At 46.0% G+C, this 27,897-nt stretch overlaps 1 protein-coding gene across 1 annotated transcript in view; it reads left to right on the top strand.

Moving 5' to 3' along the window:
• SLC6A11 (solute carrier family 6 member 11) overlaps window positions 1-27,897 on the top strand; it is a 125,439-nt gene that overhangs the window by 20,616 nt on the left and 76,926 nt on the right. Inside the window, exon 5 of the mRNA XM_066350729.1 lies at window positions 8,974-9,106. Within this exon, the coding sequence (XP_066206826.1) occupies window positions 8,974-9,106 (133 nt within the window). The remainder of the gene's footprint in view (window positions 1-8,973; window positions 9,107-27,897) is intronic.

Raw genomic sequence — 27,897 nt, 5'->3', positions numbered from 1 at the left:
TCCCTACTCCGGGCTTCCTCTCCTCAGGCTTTTCCTGATGGCACGTGTGCCCTTATTGCTCACTGCCCCTCTGTGGCAGACAGTGGCTCTTTGCCAGGAGCCAAGGGGAGTTTCCAGCGGGATGGAATACAGAGCTGCTGCACCATGAGAGCCCGTGAGGCTGGGAAGGCTGGGGCAGCACTTTCGGGCTATACTGACGAGGAGAAAGGGTCAGGCATCTGAGGGTCCTGGACCCCAGTCATGGGACAGTAGGCCCTTTTCTCTGTGTGAGATCCATGCTCTGCACACGAGAATGGGCTGCATTCCAAACCTGGGGTGGAGTCCCTTGGGCTCTGGCAGCCTCTGTTTCTCAGCCTGCCCTATCTGCACTTTGCCTCCTGGCCTGCAGTACTGTTTGCACCTCCCTGCTAGGCACAAGTTTACAGGCCCTCCCCCGTGTTCTGAAGCTTTAACATTCCCCACTTCTAGACATACTCTCTTATCTCAAGTACCTCCTCTTTCCCAGACCTCACCCTCCAGCCATGGAGGGCCGAAATAGGCATTGCACTGGGATCAGGAGACCAGGGTGCCAGGCCAGGCTCTGCAACTTACCAATTTGTGATCCAAGGCAAGGTACATATTACCTGGAGCCTCAGTTTCCTCAGAACAATGGGAGTAAAACAAGATAACATACACAAAAGTGTCTGTGCTATCTTCCAAAGTGTGTGTTCTGCATAATGTTAGGAAGTATTGCTTTGGAAAAGCAGACCGTTGGTGGAGGACACTTCCTTCTTAACAACTTTCTAATCATTTTGAGGTATAATCATCAACTGCAACCCTTTTCGGTATACAAGTCAAGGATTTTGAGTAAATTTGCCAGGTGTGAAGCCATCGCCAAATACATGTTTAGGACATTGCCATCACCTTAGTTAGATCCCTCCTGTGTGTTTACAGTTAATTTCCTTCCAACCTCTAGACAACCACTCATCTACTTCACTTCTCAGTAGATTGGTCTACCCCAGACATTGCATGTAAATGGAATCGTGTAATGTGTGGTTCTTTGTCACTGTCTTCTTCCACTTAATGTTTTCAAGGTTCACTCATGTTATAGCATATATTACTAATTCATTCCTTCTTGTGGCTAAAAATATTCCATTGTATCAGTATGCTATATTTTCTCTGTCTATCATTCAGGTGATGGACAATTGGGCTGCTTAGTTTGGGGCTATTATGAATAGCCTAGGGATGAAATTGCTGAATTTTATGTTTATCTTTTTAAGAAGCTGCCAAACTGTTTTTCCAATATAGCTAAATCATTTTTCATTCCTACCAACAGTATATGAGAGCTCCATTTTTCCACATCTTTGAGGACACTTGTTAGTGTCTATCTTTTTTATTATAGCCGTCCTAGTGGGTATGAAGTAATAGCTCATTGTGGTTTAATGGGAAATACTTCTAAGTACATTTGGGAAACATTGGGTTACACAAAGCTCTAGAGGTATCTCTTTATTTTGGGAATTCTTAGAGAGTTTAATATTCTAATGGGTGTTGAGACTCTAAGGAGGGCTACAGTGTACAGCATTTTCTCAAATGAGGTCTCAGTGTGACCTGGGAGCTTGGGGTGTCTTGAAGGATTAGTGTTTTGGGAAGCATTAGCCTAGGGCAGGGATCAGAAGACAGACAGCCAAATTCCATCTGCTGCCTGTTTTGTTAAATCAAAATTTATTGGAAGACCACCACATTCATTCATTTACAAATTATCTATGGAGACTTTCACAATGCAAGGATAAATTTGGACAGTTGGGACAGAGACCATAGGCCTTGCAAAACCTAAAATATTTACTCTCTGGCCCTTTACAGAAAAAAGTTGCTGACCCCTGACCTAGTTAGTGCCTGGTGCACAGTGAATACTTCACTTAACCTTTGGATTGGGGGAGAGGCTAGTCCCTAAGGGTAAGGATATGGGTGTAGCCAGGAAACTTTTGTGAGGCTTTGTATTATTTGAGCTGGTCCTTGAAGGACAGATAGAATTTTAAAAGCTTGGGAGAACTGTGAAGGACATACCTGGCCGAGGGAACAGTGGAGTGAATTCTGGAAGGTGGAGAAGTGCAGGATGTGTTTGGGGACTGGTGGGGACTTCTTTGTGGCCTAGGAGAGGATTTATGCAGTGATAGAAGAAATTGAAGCCATAGCTCTAGACCCCTTTAGGCCAACTTAGGTTCCTAATTGTATCCCCTGAATGACGTATTTGTTTCCATCTTCCCCAAAATGGGATAGTGGGCCCAGCTCTGCCTCTGAAATTCAACAGATGTGGCTTCAGGTTCTGCCTCTGCCTTTCTGGGTATATTACTTCCCTAAGCCACAGTTTTCCCATCTGTAAAATGGAATAATAGTTGCACTCACATCAGGGGCAAGCATGAAGGAAATGTAAGCTGTTGCTGTCCATGTTAGTCTCTTCATACTCTCAGGTGGTAAACTCCCTGAGGATGGAATATGCCTGCTTTACTCATCATTGTAGCATGGCGTTAGCACCCTGTAACTATCTGCTGAATGAATGCAGGATGCAGAGGCCTCAATTTCTTGTCTAGGAGGGTCCTTGCCCTGAGTCCCCTGCTAGGGTTAGGGCCTCAGCTGTGGGCTTTGCAGGAGCAGGTTCTGTATACAGAGAAAGTTGGAGACATGCAGTTCTTTCTTCCCAAGGAAGTGAGCAGAACCCCGAAGGCAGAGGGATTTTGGAAGGGGTAGGAAAGGCACATTTGTTTTGGTGATGGGCTGGTTTTTTTGTTTGTTGCTTTGGGAGACCAGAAAGGAAGACTGAGCAAGGCTATTTATAGCTCAGCTCCTCAGCGCCAGCTTTTAGAGCGGTCTCTGCGTCCCTGGCAGCACTTTCCTCTATGGCAGGTTAAAGAAAGGTGATGTGTTTGCCGGATCCGTGCTGGACATTAATATGAGGCTTCCCCAGGCTTCACCGCAGCTGTTCCCACACGGCCTCTCCCAGGCTCTGTGGTGGCTGACTGGGGGGAAGGGGGTTGAGGGGCTTCTCCCCTTCTGCCTCCTCTGGTCAGACCACCCCTGGTTCTGCAAGCTGGAGTGTCTGGAAGGGAAGCTCCAGGTGTGAGAGCGCTTCCTTCCTTCCTTCCAGATTCAGCCCTTTGTGTGTAGGAGAGACAGAGGGAAGTGAGGTTGACATCCCAGGAATAGGAGAGGCTTTGAGCAGCAAGCCTCCTGTCTCTGGCGTCAGTTTCTGGAGAGGTAGTGGGTGTGTGAGGATCAGAAGAACCTAGTTTCAGGCCCTAATCTGGGCAAATTGCTTCACCTATCTGGGCCTCAGTTTCCCCACTTGTAAAATGAGTATTAAACTGCCTTCACCATGAGAATGAATGCCATGAGGTGTGAGGGCTCTCAGGTGGCACCTGCCACAGTCCCCTCTACAGACAGCTCCTTGTTCCTTCCTCTGAGAGTCTGTTAATATGAACAGAGTTTGCTTTAAAACTCACCTCTTGGTTTCCCCAACTCTTTCCTTCCAGTTCCTGTAGAAATGATGTCTCCACCTGTGGACTCTTTCCCTGCCTCCATCTCTGGGACTTCTACCCCCTTCTCTTCTCTCTTATCCCTGATTCCCTCCTTTAATGGAAAGTTTCCCCTCCCTTCGGGCTCTTTCCCATTAACAATCCCTGTCTCACCAACCTGAAAACAAATGTAAGTAAAACAGCTCTTGTCCCCTGTGGTCCCTTTCGGTACCATCATCTCTGACCTGTCAGAGCCCAACTTCCCAAAAGAGCTGTCTCACCAGGCTCTTGCCTCTCATCTCCCTCTCACCATACCGCCTGAAGTCTGCCTCTGCCCCCTGCCCAGACAACCAGCTCTCCTTGCCCTGCCGCCAGTCCCTCCTGATCCCACATCTCACAGCCACTCTTCCTCTCACCAGGCCTCTCTGCAGCCCTTGGCAGATGGGCTGCTTCCGCTTCTGGGAAGCTCCCCCTTCCCCTGTGTTAGGGGATGCCACCTTCTCTGGCTGCTCCCTGCCTTTCTATTCACCCTTTTCCATGTCCTGCAAGGAGTCCTCCCTTCCTCTCTGTTCTATAAATTTGGGGTTCCAGGGGCTCTCCTGTAGACCCTCTCCTTCCCCTTTTCCAGCGCTCCCCAGGCAGCTTCTTGCTCTCCCAGGACACCCTGATCCATCCTTTCATATCTTTTCTGAACTTTGCATTTAGAGACCCACTTGCTTTGGGGCATTGCAATTCCCTGGGGTCCCACAGACATCTCAGAATCATCTTATCTAAAAGATTGATTTTTCACCTCTTCTTCTACCCTGCTGGACAGTTACTCCTGCTCAGCTAATGACCTGCCATCCACGTAGGTACAAACCTGGGTGCCAGCCTAGACCTCCTCCTTCCCTGCTTCCTGCCACCTGAAACCTCTGCTGCTCTCAAACCCACTAGTTCCCCTCCAGGACGATTCCCCTACCTTAATCCAGACCCTCCCTGTTTGTTGCCCAAATTCAGGCAAAGTTCTCTGCAGTAGACACCCTGCTCCATCCCACCCTTCCTGTCCATTCTTCCAAAAGCCAGAGAGTTTTCTGAAACATACATCTGATGGGGTCTCACCCCTGTTTGACTCTTCCACGCTTCCATCAGCTTCAGGATGAAGCCCCCGCTCCTCAGTAAGGCTCACAGTCTAGCTCTGGCTCACCATTCCAGCCATGTCCTCACCCCCTCACTCACCCTGGCTTCTGCTGCACTACCTAACACATCATGTCCTGCTCTGGCCTCACTGAGCCTCATTCCAGCCTCCTGGCTTTTGCCCTTGGTGGCCTTTCTGTCCTCAAATATCCCCTTTCTCTTTGCTAATTCTCTCTTTTGCTAACTACCCTATAGGCAGGAGCCACCTCCACCTCTACGTTCTGATGTTAGCCAGATCCCCATTGAGGAAGGGTCCCCTGCTTTTCTCTATCATAACCCTCTTCATGCCATGCTCTGTTTACTCATCTGCCTTCCTCATTAGAACACAAGCTCTTTAGGGACCCCTGGGCATAGCACAGTAGCTAGCACACTGATGACACTTTAATAAGTATTACTTATATAAATTAATAAATGCATAAAGGACACATACAGTATACCAGTGGTTTTCAACTGCTGGTCTGCAAGAAATTTTGTACCAGTCTGCAAAAGAGTTAACCACCCTGATGTTGTATAAAGATTATAGAGTTTATAACCATTGGGTCTATAATCTTCTTACTACATCAGGGTGGTTAACTCTCCATGGAGCAGCATGAAATTTCTGGTGGACCGGCAGTTAAAAACCATTGCTGCATACTACTTTTACCTAACACACAAAGACATGCAAGATAGCTTTGGGCATGCATTTACTGTAGCTCTAATCTAAAAATAAGAGAGGAAGGTGGTGATTTTAGTATTTATAGGAGAATCTAAGAGTTAATATTGTGGCTGAAAGTGTGAACTCTAGAGTCAGGATCCCTGGGTTCAATTTACAACTCTGTCTGTTGTTAGTGGTATGACTTTAGGCAAATTATTATAACCTGTGTGTTTCTCAATCTTTGAAATGATGATAATAATTGTACCTACCTCAAGGATTGAGAGGCTTAGATGAGTTCATGCTTGAAAATCTGTAGAAGGGAGATATCATCACTCCCATTTTACAGATGAAGAAGCTGAGACTCAGAGAAGTGATGCCTCCTACACAACATCTCACAGCTGGGAAGGAGCAGAGCTGGTAATTGAACACAGCCCTTCTTCGTATGTGCCAGGGGCTGTAGAAACACAGGTGTTATACCTCTGAGCTCTGAGATTTCAGCCTCTGGATGGAAATCTCCAGAAATATTACACTCTTATGGCCTGAAAAAGATGCTTCATGAAGACTCTACTTTTGTGCCTGGCTTAGAGTAGGTAAACAATATTTCTCGAGTAAATGAATCCCTCCAAAGGCCCCCATCTAGTCTTCAACATTTCCCGCTCCCTGCACGGTATTGGGAGGTCTGGTCCTGGATCCTTTTGTTGCCAGAGTGTTGGCAGCAATCTCTTCCTTATTCAGACCTTTCTTCTGTCCCAGCACTTCATGGGGGTAGGTCATTAAGAAAGCTCTTTCCCAGGAAGAGCTGTGCCTTCTCCAAGTCCCCAGAGCTAAATGCCCAGCCCCCATGCTCTCAAAGGCTGCCCTTGTAGGTTTCAAAACAACCCCACAGCTCTGCAGGCTGAGAACCTGGCCCCTGAGCCCCCTTTCTTTAGAAACCCAAGGTCCATGGTTAGAGTCAGTGTGGGTAAAACCTAAAGAAAATAGTTTGAGGATGTTTTCAAATAGTGTCTGGTGAAACAAAAGAGCAGTTTCTTTTGTGTGGCTTTTAGTAATCTGCTTCCCATTCTGGGAATTATGGTAGATTGTTCAATTAAGCGAGAGGGCGCCAAAGCAGGCTGCAATGACTCAAAACTTTGCAGTATCCAAAATGTGGAATAGAGGGGACCATTAGCCAGCCTACTCCTGGCTGGTCTGCCCCCTTCTTTCTCCCTCTATCTCCGTCATTTTCAGCTTGCTTTTCCCAGTTCAGAAAACGATGACATCAACAAGAAGGCGTGTGTGTGTGTGTGTGTGTGTGTGTGTGTGTGTGTGTGTGTGTGTGTTCCTACTAGCTGAGGACCTGCGTGAGTGTTTTTTTGGTGAAAAAGTCAGAGGCTGGAGTGGAGTGGGGCAGACCACAGCCAGGACCTCTCCATCTGTAGTGGCACACTTTCTTACCTGCTCTGAGTTGTCCCTTCTCATTCACCAGCTGATGATTTCAGGGTGCTCTGGGGGGTAGTTTGTAAGATGAGTGAGTATATGTTATCTATAAGGCTCTTAATCTGGAGATAAGGGAGTCAGTGTCCTACAGAATGTTGGGGGGAGCATCAGGGTATTTATCTGGGGAGAAAGTAGCTTCTCAAAGGATCCCTGACTCCCAAGTCCAAGTCTACTCCCTCCCTCCCTCCACCAAAAGAAATAAATAAATAAAGGTTGAACACTAATCGGGTAAAGCTGGTAGGTCATTCCTTCCTTGCAAGGAAACTCTACTTCTGTGGGGATCAAGCCTTACCATGCTTGAGTAATCCTTGGGGAAACATGTCAAAATGCAGTTTCCCAGGGGCTGTTCCACAAAGATTTGGACTTCAGTGGATCTGGGATGGAGTACAGGAATTTTGTCTTTTGGCAAGCACCCCACAAGAATCGTGCTCTGGGGCCCATTGCTCCTTTATAATAATAGATACTCTTTAGGGTTTCATTTAGGAGATCCTATAGTTTTTAAATTAATTAAAGCCAGAGACTACCAAGACATAAGAAGGAAATAAAGTAATTGTTATAACTATGTAGCTGTCTCCATTCCTTCTCAAATAACTTGGACTTCTTTTGTGTCTAACATATCCTGGTCAAGGGCAAGAGCCATATCATGTGTACCTTCTTATCCTCAGGACCTAGTGTTAACATAATAGCTGGCACAAATAGTTGCTCAATAAATGCATATTAATGTGGATGTTCCCACTTCTGGCTACAGGTCTGACAGCTTGTTTCCTGTTGAGTAAATCCATGGTCTCACACAGCCTGATTTTGTTTGGGGGCCTGCCTGCTTTCTCCTGTGGCAGTTGAGGCTGGAAGGAGCCTGCAGACCAGTACTAATTGGTGTCATTGAGTAATTAATGCAGAATCAGGCCCCTACCGGATTCCCAGGGAGACAGACACTGAGGGAGGCTTTCATGCTTAGTGGGATGGGAGCTGCTTTCTCAAAGGACGTTCCCAGAGTGCTGAGGCAACTGGCGTGGTCTGGTGGGGGTGGTTTGGCAGCCGGAATGGGGTTCGTGGAGCAAGCTTGGAAGGGGTTTGTGTTGGTGCCCTGGTTCTGCACAATATGGAGCGTGGCGAGTTTGACTTTAAAGAAACACAAACCCCAGGCATGGGCTCTGGGAGCCAGACCTGTGTCAACTCTGAAGAATTGATGGGTTCTGAACGACGGCCGTAGCTGGAGGCATTGGCTCAGTGCATCCAGGGGCCTCTCTTTTCTGTGGCCTGGGCTCTGTGTGACACCCTACCCCTTGGCATGCTACTCTAGGCTCCTGATGATGCCTCTATTTACCTTTTCTGCTTTTTCCTTCATGGAATGAATGCTCTAACATTCCCCAGGTATCCCATGCCCATTTTCTGGCCTTTGCTCATCCTATCCCCTCAACCTAAAACAATCTTTACACCTCCCTCTCCTGGCTCACTTGCATCATCTTTCACAGTGGCCTTAAATCTTACTTCTTCCAGGAAGCTTTCCCTGGCCCCCTCTAGCAGTCAGGATAGGTTGGTTTATGCTACAGTAACAAATGCCCCCAAAGACCTCAGTAGCTTAGAGCAACAGAGTTCATTTCTCACTCGTACCACACTCTGACACAGGGTGGCAGGAGGGTCCATGTAGTCACTCAGGAACTCAGGCTTCTAGAGGCTCCATCTTGACACATGCTTCTGTCATGGTCGCAACAGTAGAGAAACAGGAACCACATCACCTGGCTCTGAAATCTTTTGTCTAAAGTGGCAACCCTTGAGTTCAGCAGGCCAGGGTGTTGTGATCTTCTGAGAGAGGAACCTGAGTGTTTATGGACTGTGGTTATGGACAGGACTGTGGTCTCCCAGGACCCTGAGGTATGCTGGAAGCACCTTGGTCTAACCAAAGGCCCTGTGCTTCTACCCTCCTATCCTTACCATGTTGTACCATAAACTGTCTGCTAACCGGGCCCTTTCCCCCCGTGCCCCCATGGAGTGACTCCATGAAGGCAGAGGCTGGGTCTTATTCCTCTCTGAGGCCCCCACATCCAGCCCTTAGTTTTGCTCAAAAGATGGTGGGTGAATTGGGGGTGGTGGATAAAGGAATGGGTGTGCTGTCCTTGCCTCTCTGCAACACTAGCTTTGCTCAGGGTTTGGTTGGGGCAGACCATCTACTGCCCCTTTGACTCAGAACCCTTTCTTCTGCAGGCACCGGGTCCTGGCCATCTCGGATGGGATTGAGAACATTGGAAATCTCCGCTGGGAGCTGGCCTTGTGTCTCCTGGCAGCCTGGACCATCTGCTACTTCTGTATCTGGAAGGGGACCAAGTCCACAGGAAAGGTAAGAGGCACATCTTCAAGCAACTAGCGTGGATGGGAGGGGGAGCATGAGTTGTCCTGTGTGAGCTCACAGGTGACCCAGAGAGTTCTAAGGAGGTCATGTTGCAAAGGGAAGTAAGGGGAACACTGGACAGGGGGGTCCACTCAGGAGCCCAGAGCTAGAATCCCAGTTCACCTTTTATTTGTCACACAGCTCAGAGCTAGTCACTTCTACCTTCTAAGCCTCAGTTTGCTCATCTGTGAAATAATAAAGCTTATCTTGCCTTCTTACTGAGTTGACAGTCACACAGGGAAAAGAGAGTTAAAGTGCTTCAAAAACCAGGAAGTGCTAAGCTACTACCATGTCTTTTTTTTGTAATTAAGATATGTGCTCTAGGTGTGTGCTAGTGCAGGTAATACTGGCTGCCTCCACAGACCCACCCCAAGATCTCACCTACCTGGGGTCTGTGCAGGGAAGGGCAGACAAGTCCATCTTGTTGCTTTGCTGTGTCATCTGCACTATGTGGCCTCCAGGGTTGGCACCTTTTCAGTAATTGGAAATGAAAGGAGATAATTACTATTAACTACCCTGGCCTGAAAGTTACCATGGCTCTTCCAATCATGCCTGCTGGCCTGACCCGAGGCACAGTCTCCCCTAGCTGTCAGGGAGGTTGGGCAATGTTGGGGAACACAGGGACGTCTGTGAATACAGCCATCTGTGCCACAGGGATCAATAGAGATTATAAATGTGTAGCTCATGGCTAAGTCCAGCTCTCAGATGTGTTTTATTTTTTAAGGAAAAAAAAATTAGTTTCCAACATTTAGAAATTAGGAAATTTCACATGGAAAAAAGAAATAGAATTCTTGCATGCCATGGCAAATTGAAAGATTTGGCCACACTGAACTTGTGTATCTACATGGCAGAATGTGGCTGAACTAGCAGCAGGTACCTCCTAAGGATATGTGGTTGGCTACAGTCCCCACCACTCCCTATTGCCCTTGATCCTGTGACTGAGAATCAATGCCATTAGTTTCTTCCTCCATACTTGTGGAAAAGAAGAAAATGAAGCTTTTCTTATACCTGGGACACTCTAACCGACTGCATCACTCCTTGACTGCCTGCTTCTAGTAGGCAATTGCTCATAAACTTGATTGTAAGCTACTGTCTAGGTCAGAGGCTGGAAACAAAACCTCTGAGAAAATAGGAACTGGTCAACTCTGAGCCCTTTTAAAAAAGAGGGCCCCTCGGCTCCCCCAGTGGTATGTAAGAGCAAGAGGAAAGTGCTAGAATGTTGGATGTGGAAGGACCTACAGGAGGTAAGTTAAGAGGGCACAGAAGAGGTAGCAGTAAGCCCCGTGCTATGGGCTGTTAGGAAGCAGAGACCTGTATGTCCCTTCAGCCAGGATGCTTTTGCTGATCTTGGCTTTCTGTAGTTTATATCATAAAGACAAAAGGATTTTTCTGGTTTTTCAAATATTAAAATCATTGCATTCTTGATCTACTTCTTCAGACTGCATACACATTGCTCCTGTTCCCTTCCTTTCTGCCTTTTCTGGTTAAAGAGGAAGAGAATGACTGAAGGGTAAGAGTCAGGGTCTGAACTCAGGATTCACATCTCAGGTCTGTCACTAGCTGTTACCCTGGGCACATCACTTAACTTCTCTGATCCTTAGTTTTCTCTTCTGCAAAACAGAGATTGATAACTGAACATGCCTGTGGGGTAGTTGGCAGGAGGAAGTGCACAGTTGCACATTTAACACTTAGCGGGATGTGTAACTAATAGCAAGAGCTGAGTAATGGTTGATTTGAAACTCGTTACAAAGATAAAATTTATCCATTCAAGAAACAGTTTCTGAATATCTACTCTGTACCTAGCATTATTTAGTGGGTATCTAAAGATGAGTAAAGCACAACCTCTGCCCTACTCAGCTAACAGTGAAGGTGAACTGTGAACCATAAGGCTAAGGGAGGAGGTGTTATTATGGTTGGTATTATTATTGCTTCTTCAATGATTACACATCCTCAGGAGCTGATACCCAGGCCAATGGAGCTTGGCTAGGTGGCGCTGTGTGTGATTGCAGGAGCCCTGCTTAGACAAGGTTTTGTGCATGCATGTGAGTGTCCATGTGCATGTGTGGACATGAGCGCTCAGGCCCAGCACATGGGCCATGGCAAAATGTGGTTCCACTTAGCCCTCAGGAGAAAGCTCAGTCCCACAGTGGGGCCATTTGCCATTGGCTAGGCCACTGAACCTGTGCATTAGAGAATTTTTTTTTTTTTTTTTGGTCAGAGAATTCTAATGCAGGAACAGAGTTTCAAGGAAGGACTAGCAGGCTAGAATCTTGGAGATTACAGAAGAGACATATGTGAAGGGAGGGGCCATTTCTTCACAGCCTTATGCTCACTCCACACACTCTGCCAGGGGTGTCTCATCTACATTAGCAGATGAAACACATGAACTGGGGAACTAGATAGTGCCTCTGCTTTCCAGATGGAGACCCTGAGGCTGAGAGGTAGAGTAGCCTGCCCAGAGTTACCTGGAGACTTTGTACCTCATGACTGACTGACCCACCTTGTCTGTCTGTGGACTTGATTAAAATTTAGAACATTGTAGTGTTTGAGTGATATCCCTTCACATACCTCTCTTCACTTTTTCTCATTTCTAGTAGAAATGGTAATGACAGCAGTAGTGGTAACACTTGTAAATTGTGATAGGTAATAGTTATTGAGCATGTCATAGGCCCAGTGCATTCAAACCTTGAAACAACCCCATGAGACAGGGGCTAGCATTATCCTCATTTTAAAGATCAGAAAATGAAGGCTTGGAGAGTTTGAGTAACTTGCTCAAGGACCCTCAGGTGGGAAGCAGAGTTGCATATCCCATGCTCTGGATGAGTGCACCCTCATGCCTGTTACTTGTGACATGGGGACAATGACAATTTCTTATGGGCTGGTTCTGAAGAGGCAGTTAATGAGATAGCTTAGTACATAGTAGGTACTCAATGGTAATTGGTTGTAGCTTGATCTAAATGTGCTTTTAAGGAAAATGCTGAAGTCAGATGAGCCAATTAAGCATTTTTCTAAAGGCTGGGTTTCCAGGGCTCTTCCTGTGTTTCATGCCCAAGACTAGGGTTAGCATCCAGGATGAGATGTGGCTTGCTGGCCTTGTGAGCTTCCTTAGAGACCATGTGGTTCACACTCACCCTTATTTGATGAATGAGAAAACTGAGGCTCAGAGAGGGAAAGAAACTTGTCCAAGGCCACACAGAGAGTAAATGTCAAATGTTGGGTCAGGAACTACAGCCTGGTGGCCTGGGTCTCCAGGTGTGTATAAGTGACAAGGTTCTGTGGGTCAAATCTGACAGTTTTGGGAGACAAGAAGTCCCTGGATTGGTACAGGGGCTCTTCAAGAGAGGATCTGATGCTTTTGTTACCATTTCTTGCCTCACCTTGAACATGAGCCCAGCGTCCAAAGGTTTTTTTGGTTATATACAAAAACAGCTGAAAACACGGGATCATATGAGTCTTCCCGAGTGGGCAGAGGTCGCCCTGCCTCTTGCCTGCTGGACCCTAGCCAGGGCTGCCTTCGTGAAGCTGTCCAATGAAGGAGAATCCTATCTTCCTACTAAGCTCTAGCTCACTTCCTATATTCAGACCTCAGCAGAAATTTCTGAAATCTTATTAATTCAAGAAATAATTCCTAGCCTCCTTCTTTCTCCGAGGTAAAAACTAGAACCTTGATTTTAATTCAATTTAACGAGCATGTCCCCAGCTCCTGGAGGCACACATTTCATGCTAAACTTTTCGGCAGGCGATTATCTAAGTGGGGATTTGGGCTCACGTCACAAATAAGTAGATCGCTGGTGAGGCTGTGGCAAGATCCACAGGGGAAAGCCTGGCAGTGCTCTCCAGTGGCCCAGCAGGCAGTGCATTGGCTAGAGGCTGCACTGGCATTACATCTCCTCCAGGGACAGCCTCTGCAGGTGTCTTTCAGCTCCATCCTCTCCTGTGCTCTCAAGGGCTTTACAATCTTCTGATATCACAGAGGCTGGCATTCAGGATCTCCCCAGGGACAGAGTGAGTAACTGTTAGTCTCAGAAAAAGCTACTCTGGGCTGGAGAGATACTAACTAGGGATCAACTTCAGTATGTAGCTGTGGGTTACTGAATATTTGTAGAATGAATGAATTCTACCTGTTCCATGGGCTCTCTACAAGGTGCTGGGATACAATGGAGAGGACAGTTGATAGTCTTGTCTCCACACAGCATGTAGCCTAGGAGGGTGGACACAGACAGACAGACAATTTGCAGTTCAGTGCATTAATACCAGCATGAAACAATAGAACAGTTAGAGAATCAGATCCTAGGTAGGTGGAGATTATAATGGCTGCAAACTGGCTGTGAAATATTAGTAGCATATCGGGTGGGTAGCACCTTCGTTTTTAAATCCAAATCCTATTCTACAGATAAGAAAGTGGAGGCCCAGAGAGATTACAAAGTTTGCCCGAGGCCACCGGGCTTGGAAGGACCAGAGCTGGAATTCAAATCTGAGTCTCTCTGCATTGCCTATGGCTGGTCCTCGTCTATTCTAGTGCCTCCAGTGGGAGCTCATGTGCAGGTTCAATGTGAGCACATTGATTGTAGTTCTGAGCACATGGTAGGTGGCTCATTAAACTTTTTATTTCCCTGCCCAGTGCAATAGCTTTAGTTTTAGTTCTACACTCTCCTTAGACACTATTGAAAATTCCAGACATCTGGATTCAAAGAACATGAAAACCTTCTTGATTGTATATTAAGTCCTGAGAAAACAGGGGATTTTGAAATGCTTGCTTTCTTTAGGAGGAAACTTTCAGGCTGTTTGTACCTTGTCATCTTCTGGATGACAAAGAATATCACTCTGGTTAATTGGAAAACAAAGAATTGAAATCAAGTGACTAGAGAAATCATGAAGATATCTTTGTGGTTTTCCTTAGGTTGTTTGTTTTAAAAAGAACTTTTAAAGAGCATATTTAGGTTTACAGCAAAATTGAACAGAAAGTAAAGATATTTCCCATATGCTTCCTGCTCCCACACATGCTTAGCCTTCCCTGTTATTAACATACCTCACTAGAGTGGTACATTCATTGTAACTGGGGGACCTCCATTGATGTATCATAAACATCAGAGTCCATGGTTTACATTAGGGTTCATTCTGGGTGTGGTATATGCTCTATGCATTTGGACAATGTATAAGGACATGCATTCACCACTGTAGTACCATGCAGTATAGTTTCACTGCTCTAAAAATCTGCTGTGTTCTGCCTGCTCTCTCCCTTCCCTGTCCCCTCATAACTACTTATCTTTTTTACTGTCTCTGTAGTTTTGCCTTTCCCAGGATGCCATGTAGTTGGAATCATACAGTATGTAGCCTTTTCAGATTAGCTTCCTTTATTTAGTAATATGCATTTTAGTTTCCTCCATGTCTTTTCATGGCTTGGTAGCTTATTCCTTTTCATCATTGAATATTAGTCCATTGTCTGGAAGTACCACAGTTTATTTATCCATTCACTGATTGATGAACATCTTGGGTGCTTCCAAGGTTTGGCAATTATGAATAAAGCTGCTATAAACATTTGTGCACACGTTTTTATGTAGACATAAATTTTCAACTCCTTTGATTAAATACCAAGGAGTATGACTGTAGGAGCATGTTTCTTTTTGTAAGAAGCCACCAAACTGTCTTCCAAAGTGCATGTCCACCAGCAGTGAATGAGAGTTCCTGTTTCTCTGCATCCTCACCAGCGTTTGGTGTTGTCAGTGTTTCCAGATCTCGGCCTTCCTGATAGGTGCCTTGTGGTATGGTATCTCACTGTTGTTTTAATTTTTATTTCCCTGATGACATATGATATGGAGCATCTTTTCATGTGCTTATTTATATATCTCTGGTGACATGTTTGTTGGCCCATTTTATAATTGGGTTGTTTGTTTTTTTTTTATTGTTGAGTTTTAAGACTTCTTTGTGTATTTTGGATAATAGTCCTTTATCAGATGTGCCTTTTGCAAATATTTTCTCCCAGTTTGTGGCTTGTCTTCTCACTGTCCTGACATTGTCTTTCACAGAGCAGAAGTTTTTAATTTTGAATAAATCAACTATTTCTTTCATGGATTATGCCTTTGGTGTTTTATCTAAAAAGTCATCACCATACCCAAAGTCACCTAGGTTTTCTCTCATGTTATCTTCTAATTGTTTTATAGTTTTGTGTTTTACATGTAATCCTATGATCCATTTTGAGTTAATTTTATGAAGAATATAAGGCCTGTTCTAGATTAATTTTTTGTATATGGATGTCTATTTCTTGAGAAAAATATCTGCTCTGTCTTCGTTTTTTTATTCATCAACCAAATTAATCTTACCCATCTCTGCCACCAGCTTCTCCCTCTGATCTCATAAGCCTGAAACCAAGTCATTTTTGATAACTTCTCTCTTTATGTTTCATCTAATTATTGACCAAGTAAGTCTACTTTTGTGATCATCCTGTTAAACATCCTGTCCTCTCCATTTTTGTTGTCCGTCTATCCACTCACCCAACCACACATTTAACAAATGTTGTCTTTAGTACCTCCAAGAGTGAAAATTGCTCTTAGAATTTCCCATTTATATAAATATATTCCTGTCATGCAGAATGATACAAATGAAATGCTTTGTATTCTAACAATAATTACAAGTAAATTCAAGGTGTCCTTGTCTTTATTTTAGCCTATGACAGCATGTGAAGCAATGTTAGGATTTTGTGACATTACCTGAATCGCCTATGCATATTTCTTGAAGACTGAAAAAACTGGTCATTACTGTGTCCTTCTCTTGTAACTTTGCCAGGCCTTACTCTAATTCAGGGATTGGCAAACTATGGCTGGAGGGCCAAATTCAGCCCATGGCCGGTTTCTATAAATAAAATTTTATTGGAACAGGGCCACCTTCATTCCTTTATACACTGTCTATGACTGCTTTTGTGTTACTACAGCAGTTGAGTAGCTGGAACAGAGACTGTGTGACCCACAAAACCTAAAATATTCACAGAAAAAGGATCTCTACATTAATCTATTACTAATTCATGTTGACTCTTTGCTATTTAACAAGAAATTGACATATGAACTGCTGTTACCCAAAGCATGGACTGTTTCAAACACTGATAAGTGCTAGGGATGGTTTGTAATGGAGAATTTTTCTGAAGGATCCTTGAAATTTCACCCCAGCCCTTTTAGCCTCCAAATGTTCTATTTTTTTCTACCCAGATTCTCACTTGCTATGGATGTTAGTTATTCACTCATTTATTCTTTCACTTATCCAGTAAGTGTTTATTGTGTGCCTACTATATGCCAGGCACCAGGCTGGGGGCTCTTTTCAGTGGTGAGTGAACCAGACCATGGAGCTATGGCCTGGTAGAGGGGATGAAGAATAAACAAGTCACAGAAATACTGTGGACAGGAGAAGGGGAGCTGTGAGAAAGAAGAATGGGAGCAGGAGACACTGAGAAGGAGACACTGAGGAGGGTCTCCATTTGTGTTTGAAAGGATGGGAAGGGATTGGCCAGGTGAGCAGCACATATGAGGCTATCAAGTGGGAAGGACCTGGTAATTTGAGAAGCGAAGCATGTTGGGACCCAGATGGACCTGATGGTGGCATGCGATGAGGCAGGGACATCAGTAGGGGTCAGACCACGCAGGCCGTGGATTTTATTCTAAGTGCAGTGAAGAGCCACTGAAATCTTTTAAGCCGGGGCAGCATGACCTGACCTTTATCTCTAAAAGTTGGCTCTGGTTGCTTGTTGGAAAGGCTATTGGAGCCCTGCTAGTGGGTGAGCAGGGAAGACGTGGAGGTGGAATGGAGAGATGTGATCAGATCAGAGACATCTTTTGCTGTGGTATCATTGTTCTGCGGGACCTACTGCTGCCCAGGAGACCTCACAGGCAGGGAGCAGGGGGCTCATCCAGATCCAGCCTCTGGTCTGGACACCATGCCCTCTGAGGGCAGCCATCCTTGCCTGCCAGATAAAGTGCCCCTCATGCTGCCCGCCCTCCCTCCCCAGCTGGCTCCTGTGCTTTGCTCTCTCCTGCCTGGTTCCTTCTTCTGTCGTCTTCTTGGTGGTTGATTTATGGATTTTTCCCCCTAGTTTCCTAGTCTCCAAGAGCAGTGGTTGGGAGGGGAGGGTGCCGCAAAAACAATTCTGGTCCCTTCCCCGCCTCCTCCTATTGCCACTTTAAAGGAAGCTGCAGGATTAGCTGGATTTTAAGAAGAATCCTGCCTTTTCACTGCTTTATGGCTCTGTTTTCATTCCTTTCAGAGCTCTAGGACACCAAGGCAGGAAAAAAGAAAACACACACACACACACACACACACACTCATACAGAAACAGCTGCAAATAGCTTTGAATTGCCTTTTTTTCTTTCCCTTCCTTCATTCACCAAACAAGTAGAGGAATTTGAGGTGGCACAAGGACTCTTAAATAGCCGTGTTGTTGTTGTCTGCATGATGATAATAGTGAAAGCAAATGCTTAAGTGGCACTTAGTTTTACCCAGGTCCCCTGTTCTAAAGCCCTTACTCCATTAACCCACTGAGTCTTCACAGCAACCCTATGAGAAGGTTACGATTATTATTATCTCCATTTTGCAGATGAGAATACAAAAGTTTACATGGCTTACAAGCTTGCCCTAAAATCATTGAAGCCGTTTGGGGTCAGTGAGAGCCAGGGTGGGGCCCCTTGGCAGGTGAGGCCGCCTGCTTAGCCAGCCTGCCCTGCAGCTGCCAGATGGAGATGCAGCCTTGGAGGGGCCCTGGAGGCTCCTCCCCTCAGAGTGTGCCTTTTCGCCCTCCCCCCACCGCCACTGCAGCGGGTTGGAGGTGCCAGCTGGGAAACCGTCAGGAACCCCGCACAGAAAATTTATTCTTCAGGAGCACCCTATAAAGTGGCTAATGGATTCAATGAGGCATAAAGCAGGAGTGAAGGGGGCGGGGGAATAAAAGGGAAAGATGTGTGAAAAGGAAGAGAACAGGCTCAGGAAAGGAACTGGGCAGTGCTGTCTCTCGGCCCTCAAGTGGTCTTTGTTGCAGCCTGAAGCAGGCAGGGAACGGCGTTGGTGGGGCTCTCCCTGGCCGGCTGGTGTCTGCATTCAGAGAGGAAACTAGAGCGTTCATGAGGTGCATGCAGAGAGCCCAGGCAGCCGTGGAGAGATCCCCAGAACCCGAGGACACCCAAAGCTGTAGCTGCCCAGGGGCCTTTGTGCTGCATTGGGCACACTTCTCCCACAACTGGTTCAGGGAGAACCGTAGATTGTCACATTAAGTCAAAAGAGTTTAGCATCTTGATTCAGCCTTTTCTTTGGCCTTGAATGACAGCGCTTCACCTTTAGCGGGAACCCTGGCAGCGAGGAAGGTTCGAAAGGAGGGAAGCTTTGCGACTCAGTAAGACCGTCTTTATTAAAGCACAAAGGCCCCCCGAAGTCCGAGTGGTTGCTGGGTAGGAGGGGTTCTTCAGGGCTGGCCGCCTCCTGAGAAAGCCTGTAGGGACACCGAGAAGGGGCCCTGTGGAGGGAGGTGCGTTAACTCTTAGGGAACACCTCCAGCACCTGGCACTGTGTGCAGCCCGCCCACACGCCTGGGTCTCCCTGGGACACGGAACCCATCCTCTTCTTGTGTGGCAGGCCCAGAAGAGTCAGTGGCTTTGCGCTCAGTGCCAGACCTAGTGCAGTGCTGCTAGAAAACAATGCCAGAGATGAGTGAGGTGTTTACTTTGTGCCTACTGAATTAGCACTATGCTGGGCACTAGAGGAGAGGATTAGAAGGCTTGTTAGCTGTGTATCCTGCCCTCAGAAATTGTGCCAAGAAAGTGAAGACAGAGATAGCAATAAGGAAGAATGGCAAGAGCTAGCTAGCATTTGGCATTGAGTTCTGCCCCACCACTGACCGGCTGACCTTCACTGGCTATTCATGTCACTTCATCTCTTTGGGCCTCAGCTTCCCCTTCTGTCAAACTTAGCCTCACAAATGCAGTGACAGGTGGAGGGTTGTGCTGGTGTCACTAATAAGAGAATGATTGAGTTGGGAGTGGGGGCTGGCAACCAGAGCCCACTGGAGGGGAGGAGGGCATGAGGTCAGCATGTCCAGGATGCTCTGGGCAGGGATTGATGTGATGTGTGGGCCAGCTCTGACAGATATGGTGGGAACAGTCCCAATGAGGCATTTAGGAGAACAAATGTGGCCCAGGTGGCCGAGCAAGGGGCTGGCGTGTTAAAGAGGCGCTGGCTTGCTATCAGCATGGAGGCATTTGGCCAGCTCACGCCAGTACAGTAGGAATTGATGGGAGCTGCTGTCTTCCTCCAGAGTGCTTGCTAGCTCCCTACTTCCTCCCCATCCCTGTTGCCTCCTGTGTGTCAGCATTCAACCAGAGCAGCAGAACCAGTAGGAGGTAATATATTAAGAGATTCAGTATGAGGAATTGGTGATTGTGGGGCTGTCTGGGCAAGTCTGTAGGACAGGATGGAAGTCTCTGGCAGAAGCAGAAGTTCTTCATTAGGGAAACCTAAGTTCTATTTGAAAGGTCTTCCAACTGATTGAATCAGACCTGCCGAGAGCCCTTTCTTAAAGTCAACTGGTTATGGACTTCAATACCATCTACAAAACACCTTCATGACAATACCCAGATTTGAATGACTGGGGACTGTAGCCTAGCTACCTTGCACATTACCTAGAGCCTTGTCATCACCTTTACTCAGGTGTGCCCCACCTCATACCTGGGATGATGGCTCAGTCTTTCACCCTGCTATGCTCCCTACCCCCAGCCAGGCTGCTTGTTTACCACTGCCAAACACAGCTTCCTTAACTATGGATTTTCTCCCCTTCTTTTCCAAGTGAAAGGAGGGGAGATAGACAGACAGACTCCAGCATGTGCCCTGACCAGGATCCACCTGGCAAGCACCCTACCAGGTGATGCTCTGCCTGTCTGGGCCACTACTCCGTTGCTCAGCAACAGAGCTATTTTAGCACCTGAGGCGAGGCCATGGAGCCATCCTCAGCTCGCAGGGCCAATTTTGCTCAAACCATTTGAGCCATGGCTGCGGGAGAAGAAGAAAGAGATGGGTGAGGGGGGAGAAGCAGATGGTAGTTTCTCCTGTGTGCTCTGACCAGGAATTGAACCTGGGACTTCCACATACCAGATGGATGCTCTACCGCTGAGCCAACCAGCCAGGGCCAGATGGAGGAGATTTAAGTCTATCTCACTCACCCCAAACAATGATACCCTCAGACCTGCCTCTCTGTATCTCCTATTCCCTGACAGTCCTTCCTGGCAGGTGAATGGCAGCACCTGGCCTTATTCTAGCTCCTGCTTACTCATCCACTGTTGTTTTGCTCTACCCTGCTGTCTTGCTCCTCCAGAAATCTTTGTTGGCTCTTCCTACCTCATCCTCCTCGGCCTTCTTTTAACTCCCCATGGCTCTTGCAGGCAGCAGTATCCAGCTGACCTGAGTTTGACTCTCGTTGTCTCATGACTGATGTGCTTGTGGGCCCCAGGGAGATTTCTTACCCTGAAAGACAAATATTTATTAAGCATGTCCTGTGTACTGTGTCTAGTGCTGAGGACTGCAGATATCCACTCTAAACAAGTTTAGAGGCTAGAGGGTAGACAGACAAGTAAACAGGCAGTTACAGAACATCCCTGTACCTGAGATAAACTTAGGTCAGAAAGGCAGTGACATCCAAGCTGGCCATGAGGTATGGATGGTTATTAATTACCCAAAGACAGAGGAGAAAGGAGGTTCCAAAGGCAAGGAACCATGGACAATGGTCAAAAGCTAGCTGTATTCTTTTCTTCTCCTGTGTCTCTTCCTCTTTCCTTTCCCTTTCTTCTTCCTTATAAATGCTGAGTGAGCATCCATTGCATATAAGGGCTGTTATACATTTCTTTGTCCCTAGGGTGAGCCACCTAGTGCTGGAATCAGGTCCTTTGTTGGTTAAATCAGTCAGCCAACAAGTGTGTGGTGCCTATCACTTGCTAAGACTTTATTGATTGAGCTAAAAGTTTCATAGTATTTCCTGGAAGTCATACAACCAAGCCCTCCTCCCACCCATAGCCAAGGAAACAACAGAGGAAAAACCTGCCTCATGAGAAAGGAGTGGAAAATGATGTAAGGTCAGTAGGAGTTATATGTGATCACATGTGAGGTTGTAGGTACAGGACCCATTCCTGAGGAAGAGAAGCAAATGGAGATGATGCCAGGTCCAAGGGGTACAGGGAGATGAAAATGGGGACAACGAAGTTATGGAGTCAGACTGACCCAGGTTCAAAGCATGAGGCCTCCCCTGTGAGCTAAGGAAACATCGTCTACAGAGAGTTTACGTGCACCCAACAATGGGCTCGGCACATTGCAGTCATTATTTAATTTAACCTTCACAGCAGACTGTCAGGTGAGTGTTAGCAAACCCACTGTGTAAATGAAGATACTGAGGCCCGGAGAGGTCACACAGTACAGGAGCAGTCAGGATTTGAAACCAGATCTGCCAAGGTGGATTTCCCAAACCAGAGATTTTTCCCACCAGGGCATGTGGAGCCCTCAAGTGTTGGCTGTCTGCTAGAATGGTACTGCAGTGGATTGAGCTTTGGCCCAGGATGCTGAGGGCTCCAGTTTGAAACCCTAAGGTCACCAGCCGAAGTGTGGGCTCATTGGCTTGAGTGTGGGATTGCCAGCTTGATTGTGGGGTTCCCAGTTTGAGCACAGGATCATCAACATGATTCCAAGGTCAGTGGCTTGAGCCAGGGGTCACTGGCTCAGCTTGAGCCCCCTGATCAAGGCACACATGAGAAGCAATCAATAAATAAAGTGAGGCAACTACAAGTTGATGCTTCTCACCCCCTCCCCACTTCTCTCCCTTTCTCTCTGTTTTTTCCCTTCCTTTTTCTTAAAGAAAAAGTGTAGGCTCCCTTCCTTGCCTGGGTAAACATTTGCTCATCCATAGTCCTAGTGCTCACCATGTGCCCAGCACCATTTGTGGGAACTAGACAGGCAGAAGAGAGAAAAGTTGGGCAGACATCAGAGATGGATTTAATGGTGGGCGTACCGGGCACGCGCCCTGGGCCCCGACTTCTGAAGGGCCCCACAAAACCCCCAACTTTACAATTTTTTCTAATGACACCAAGTTTGATTTTATATGTGCAATTTTAACATTAATAGTACATAATATTTATTTATTTAAAAACATGCTTAACATGTATTTTTATTTTCCCTGTCTCTCTTTTTTAAGGGGCCCAATATTTTCTTCTGCGCCTGGGGCCTCAGCCGACCTTAATCCGCCTCTGGCAGACATGGCTTTGAATTATAGTTCTGCCTCTAGTGTGACCTTGGGATTTCTTTGCTTCTGAGCTGATTCCTCAGGGACAATACGAACACCTGTTTCACTGGGGCACTGAAAGGCTTAGTGAGGTGATGATGTAAATACCTTTATGATGCTCATCGTACAGTAAATATGCTAATCACTGTTGCTTTTATTGCTCATCATTTTTATAAACATATTCTTCCACTTTAAAGATTTCTCAGTCTAGAAGGGCAGGAGATTGGATTCACTCACCTGAAGATAATTAACATGATTTGGTGATATAGATTAACTGTCAAAGAATAGCATGGTCAGTGCTGATAGGACTTTGGATAAGGAAGTTGCTATGTCCCAGAGTGGTCTGGAAAGACCTGCTGGGATGTGAGCTGCACTTTGAAGGAGAGCCAAGTGAGGGAGCAGAGCTGAGCCTCCCAGTGGAGGAGGGGTAAGAACGGGGAAGTCAAGGGTGGCCGTGAAGGTTGGGAAGCGCTGTGCTAGGCCTGATTTCAAGTTAGGGGAAGCACAAGGCCAGACTGCAATCCTGTGGGCAGTGGGGAGCCACTGGGGTTTTTGACCAGGGATGTAATTGGGGAAAGTAGAGGGGGCATTGACAAGCCTCGCATTGTGCTCTGTGCTGTGGCAGCAATTGTCTTCCTTTCTGTTTGACAACTCCCCATGTGTAATGAACTGGAACCCCCAGTGAGAACATTGCAACAGATGATAATTCACTCTGCAGAAGCCATACACAATCTTTATCCTGAATCACAAGTATGTGGTGTCACAGTTAGGACTGACCCAGTATGCTGACCATAACAGTACTGACACCGGGAACTAAATGCTCACTCCACGCCAGCCCTGACACTGGGTCCTTCACAAGCCCCCAGGGCTGCTTAAGCCCCTCACAGTGCCAATACCCCTTGTTTTTTATGAGGATTTGAAAACCTCATTTACCACCCTGAAATGCAATTCATAAATAAGCTACCTGCACAGGTAAATTCAAGAAAATTGATATAATACCCAACTATACTTTAAAGGAAAAGCAAAAAGGAAGGAACTTATAGTAAAACAACATGTGTTTCACTATGTAAATGCTCAGGCACACCACAAACATCATGAGGTAGGTGCTGGCCCCTACCTGGAATGATCATTTGGAAGTAAGACAAGAAAGACAAGGTTCCGCTGAATACTGTCAATACTTTTTTTTCTATGCTTTATATCTTGAAATTGAGCTAACCACACATATTACTATAGAATTACCACAAGTGCAAAGACTACAGATGTGGACTGATAGAAGGGTGTTGCATTGGTCCCCAGATTCTACTCAGAGTCCATTGCTGTTAGTGGCATGATTTTCTGAAATACTGAACAAAGTGTGGGAAAGTACTGAATAAAAGAGAGTACAGCCTTTTCTCAATTTACACGGTAATTGCATTTCTGGGAAACTCAGTTTATATTAAGATGAGGTAAAATGTGCTTTGAGGTTATATGTAAAATAGTGTTAGATTCTAGGCTTTAGAATTATAATCAGTTCCCTGCCCCCCCCCCCATGCACACATACACGAATGTCTGGCAGAACATTTGGAAATCATGAGGAATAGGGAAGTTTTTATTGTATGGGAATTGTCCAAAGCATTCATTGCAAGATTACCAGCTTTCCTAACTCTTGGTCATTAATGCTGTACCTGTCTTTGTAATGAACTGAAATGGCCCCAAATGTCTCCAGGTTGCCCCTTAGAAGACAGGAGTGCTTTTGTGGCATCCACTAATTTACATTCTATCTAACCTTCACAACAACCTTCTGAAGTAGATATTTTCATTCCTACTTTATGGTTGTCATATGAGGCTTAACAGGGTGATGTGACCTGCCCAAGGTCACAGAGCTAGGACTGAAACCCACTCTACTTTTCTGCCTCATTGTAGCATTTAATACTGCATTAGTGTTTTGTGGGACCATGTGCCTTAAGATTAATTAACCATGTATTTATTAAACATCTCCTGGGTTCTAGGTACCCTGATAAGTCCTGGAGACATAGAAGCAAATATTCATGATGTGGTCCCTGTGCAACATGTGGAGTGGTTGAGAGAGAGAGAGAGAGAGAGAGAGAGAGAGACTGATTGAGAGAGAGTTCAGCTTAGAAAAGGCATAGGGAGAAGTTTAGTGTGACCAGCACAGGCAATCCTTGAGAAGGAATATGGATTGGTGGTCAGGTGCCAACTTACAAAGGGCTTGTGGACTACTAGCCTAGTTATATGTTGAGGAGCAATAGAGAGTCAACTAAGGATTTAAAGAAGAGGGGTAATAGGAGCAGACTTTTTTAGAGAAAGGTCACTGTAATTGTGGCAGGGGGAAATGGGTAACCAAGAGCCAATGTCAGATTCCATGTTGCAGTATTTCAGTCGGCAGCTTTGAGATGGAGAGAAGAGGACGAACCTGAGAAATAAGCAAGTGTGAATCACCCCCATGACTGCATTTAGAGGGTGAAAGAGAGAATTCCTAGATGAAACCCAGGGTCCTGGCTTGAGTGCTTGGTGGTGTTGTTAAGTGAGCTGGGGTGATGAGATAGGAGGAGAAAGTTTAGTAGGAGTTGAGAGAGATAGGTCCTCCAAAAGATGAGAATCCTCTGATATGCCATATTTCAAAGTTACGCCATTATATACCAGAGGTATATAATGCTTCCATTTAAGGACATTTACCAGAAGCAAAAATACTTCTGGTTAATCTACTCTACATTGCCTTAACATTATTCCTGTGTGAAATGTGAAGGTTTTTGTTGTTTTAAAGTTTCTTTATCTCTTCCCAAGGCATTGGCAGAGTCTTCTGTCTGCTGGCATATCATTTAAATTATAACAGCAATCAGTTTGCATGTACTGCAGTAACAACATAATAACAGCTTCATCTTGTGGGTATCTTCCTTTCTTAAATCCATAAAGTACTTGGTTGTTTTTTTGCAAGAAAATATGGAATCATGATTATTTCTCCAATGATGTGCTTTTCAGTGCCTTGCTGCAGAACCATAGTGTAATCTTTTAAAAGGACATTCTAAACATTAAAGAGCAGTTGGCTTAAATTAAATTAATTCAAAATAAAATATTTTAACCAACAAAGCTCGCGACTCAACTGAAGTGATGATAAGAGCATCTATGAGCTAGATCCCTTACACTCAAGGAGCAGTAACTACACTGTGACTACCACCTGTGCAGGGTGGGGGGAGGTATTCTGATTTCAGAGATAATAAGGTACACAGTTCTAAAAACATGCATTGTAGAATTAATGGAATTAAAGCTCTGGGAACAGGTGGGACACCCAGGGATAGAATACGAGAGGAAGGCAGAGGAGTAAATATGGGACTTGGGGAGCCCAGTGGAGGAGGAACCTGAAAAGAAAGCTGGTTTTCTGGGAAGAAAAAGCCAGGATGGTGAGGCCTGGAGGAAAGGAGAGGAAGAGCCAACTGGAATTGGCCACGCCTGGTGAGAGCAGCAGGGGTGCAGCGAAGAGGCAACAGGGCCGTGGAGCCCGACTGTGCATCTCTCCCTTTCAAAGGCTTTATTCAGGAAATGGGGTTGAGAGAGAGAAACTGAAATCAAAGATGACACAGTGGAGTTGTAACTTGGGTGACACAATTATCCAAGAAAGGGACACAGAAAGAAGAGCAGTTTGGGGGTAGAAAATAATGGTTTTGGCTTTACATATGTGAAATTGTATACTTTGGTAGGAAATCCAGATGGACATACACAGAAGGGAGTTGAAAATACCGGTCTTAAACTCAAGAGATACCGCTAGGCTGGTGGGAGAGATTGAAGATCATGAGCATATCAGTGGCCCCTAAAACCACAGAAGTATGTAAGAAATGCCAGGAGAATGAATAGAGAGAGGATGGAAGTGGAATGACACCAGATTTCTGGGAAACAACTTAGAAATCTGCAGGGAGCAAACCTGCCAGAGGGCAGGGCTGGCTCCTGGTCTGTGTGTCCTCTGTTTCTACCACAGTATCTGGCACATAACAGATGCTAATCAAAGTTGGCTGGTTGATTGGTTGATTTGTTGATGGAAAAGAAGAGTGAAGAAATGAACCTGTAAAAGATACTAAGAAAATTCATGAGAAAGGGAAGCAGAAAACCAGAAGCGTCTAATAAGGGAAAGTTTTAAAGCTGGAAACTGGGAGAAAGACAAGTGCTAAGAAGATGTTAGGTTTGACTTAATAGGGGGGCCTGCCGAGAGGAGAGGTGGGAGCAAGGTGGATCACCAGGAGGCAAGCATAGATTCTTCTTTTAAGAAATAAAGAGATTTTGGCCCTTGCTGGTTGGCTCAGGGGTAGAGCATCGGCCTGGCGTGCAGGAGTCCCAGGTTCGATTCCTGGCCAGGGCACATAGGAGAAGCTCCCATCTGCTTCTCCACCCCTCCCCCTCTCCTTCCTCTCTGTCTCTCTTCCCCTCCTGCAGCCAAGGCTCCACTGGAGCAAAGTTGGCCCGGGCGCTGAGGATGGCTCCATGGCCTCTGCCTCAGGCGCCAGAATGGCTCTGGTTGCAACAGAACAACACCCCAGATGGGCAGAGCATCACCCCCTAGTGGGCATGCCGGGTGGATCCCAGTCGGGTGCATGCAGGAGTCTGTCTGACTGCCTCCCCGTTTCCAACTTCAGAAAAATACAAAAAAAAAAAAAAAAAAAAAAAAAAAAAAAAAAAGAAATAAAGAGATTTTGGCAGAAGCATGTTTTAACCAGCATGAGTGGCCTAGGAAGGATCCGTGTTGCTCAGGCAGCTTGGGGAAGGGCCCTAAAGAGCCCCAAGTCTTTGGTCTGTGGGATGGATGGGAGGCAGTCTGTCTTAGAGATCAGGTGATGCTTGCAGAATCCCGGCAGCTCCTTGCTCTTTCTGGCTGTAGACACAGCCCCCGAGCATCAGCTATCTCACCCCTTGCCACACATCTGTTGCCATGAGTGTGTGAAAGACTAGAGTAAGAGAACTTGGAGTGGTGCTTCTCGCCTGATAGCCTCCCTGAACTAGTAAATCCCTGCCTGGGATTTGATGGTGTGCTTCAATGGTGCCCTTGGTCACCATAGCGACACCAGCCTTCTAGTCCAAGAGAGATGGATGGGGTTTAAATCATTATTAGCCAAAGCACCAAGTCTGTTTTCTAGGCAATGAATAAAGCTCCTAAAGCCAGTGTAAGCTTGGGTTGGCACTGAAAATGGAATATTTATGTTGCTCGGGCTTGTTTGAGGATTTGTTTTCATTTTCTGTGGTCTTTATTGTGAGCTGTGTAAAAATCAATAGCATTGACTCTCTAGCTAATATTAATTTACCATGAAATAGGCTTAAACAGTAGACTCCCCCACCCAGTGATTTTTAGATATCCTGTGGACAAGAATTTGAATTGTGTTTAACCATCTTAATGACCGTGGTTGTTATTTAAGTATCTTGTCACTTCGGGCCCAGCTTCCCTATCACCATGCAGAGCTTGTTTCTTTCC

The sequence above is a fragment of the Saccopteryx leptura genome, chromosome 10 (assembly GCF_036850995.1).
Source record: "Saccopteryx leptura isolate mSacLep1 chromosome 10, mSacLep1_pri_phased_curated, whole genome shotgun sequence".
Classification (NCBI taxonomy): domain Eukaryota; kingdom Metazoa; phylum Chordata; class Mammalia; order Chiroptera; family Emballonuridae; genus Saccopteryx; species Saccopteryx leptura.
The sequence above is the reverse complement of the archived record's forward strand: the minus strand, read 5'-3'. Positions and strand labels throughout refer to the sequence as shown.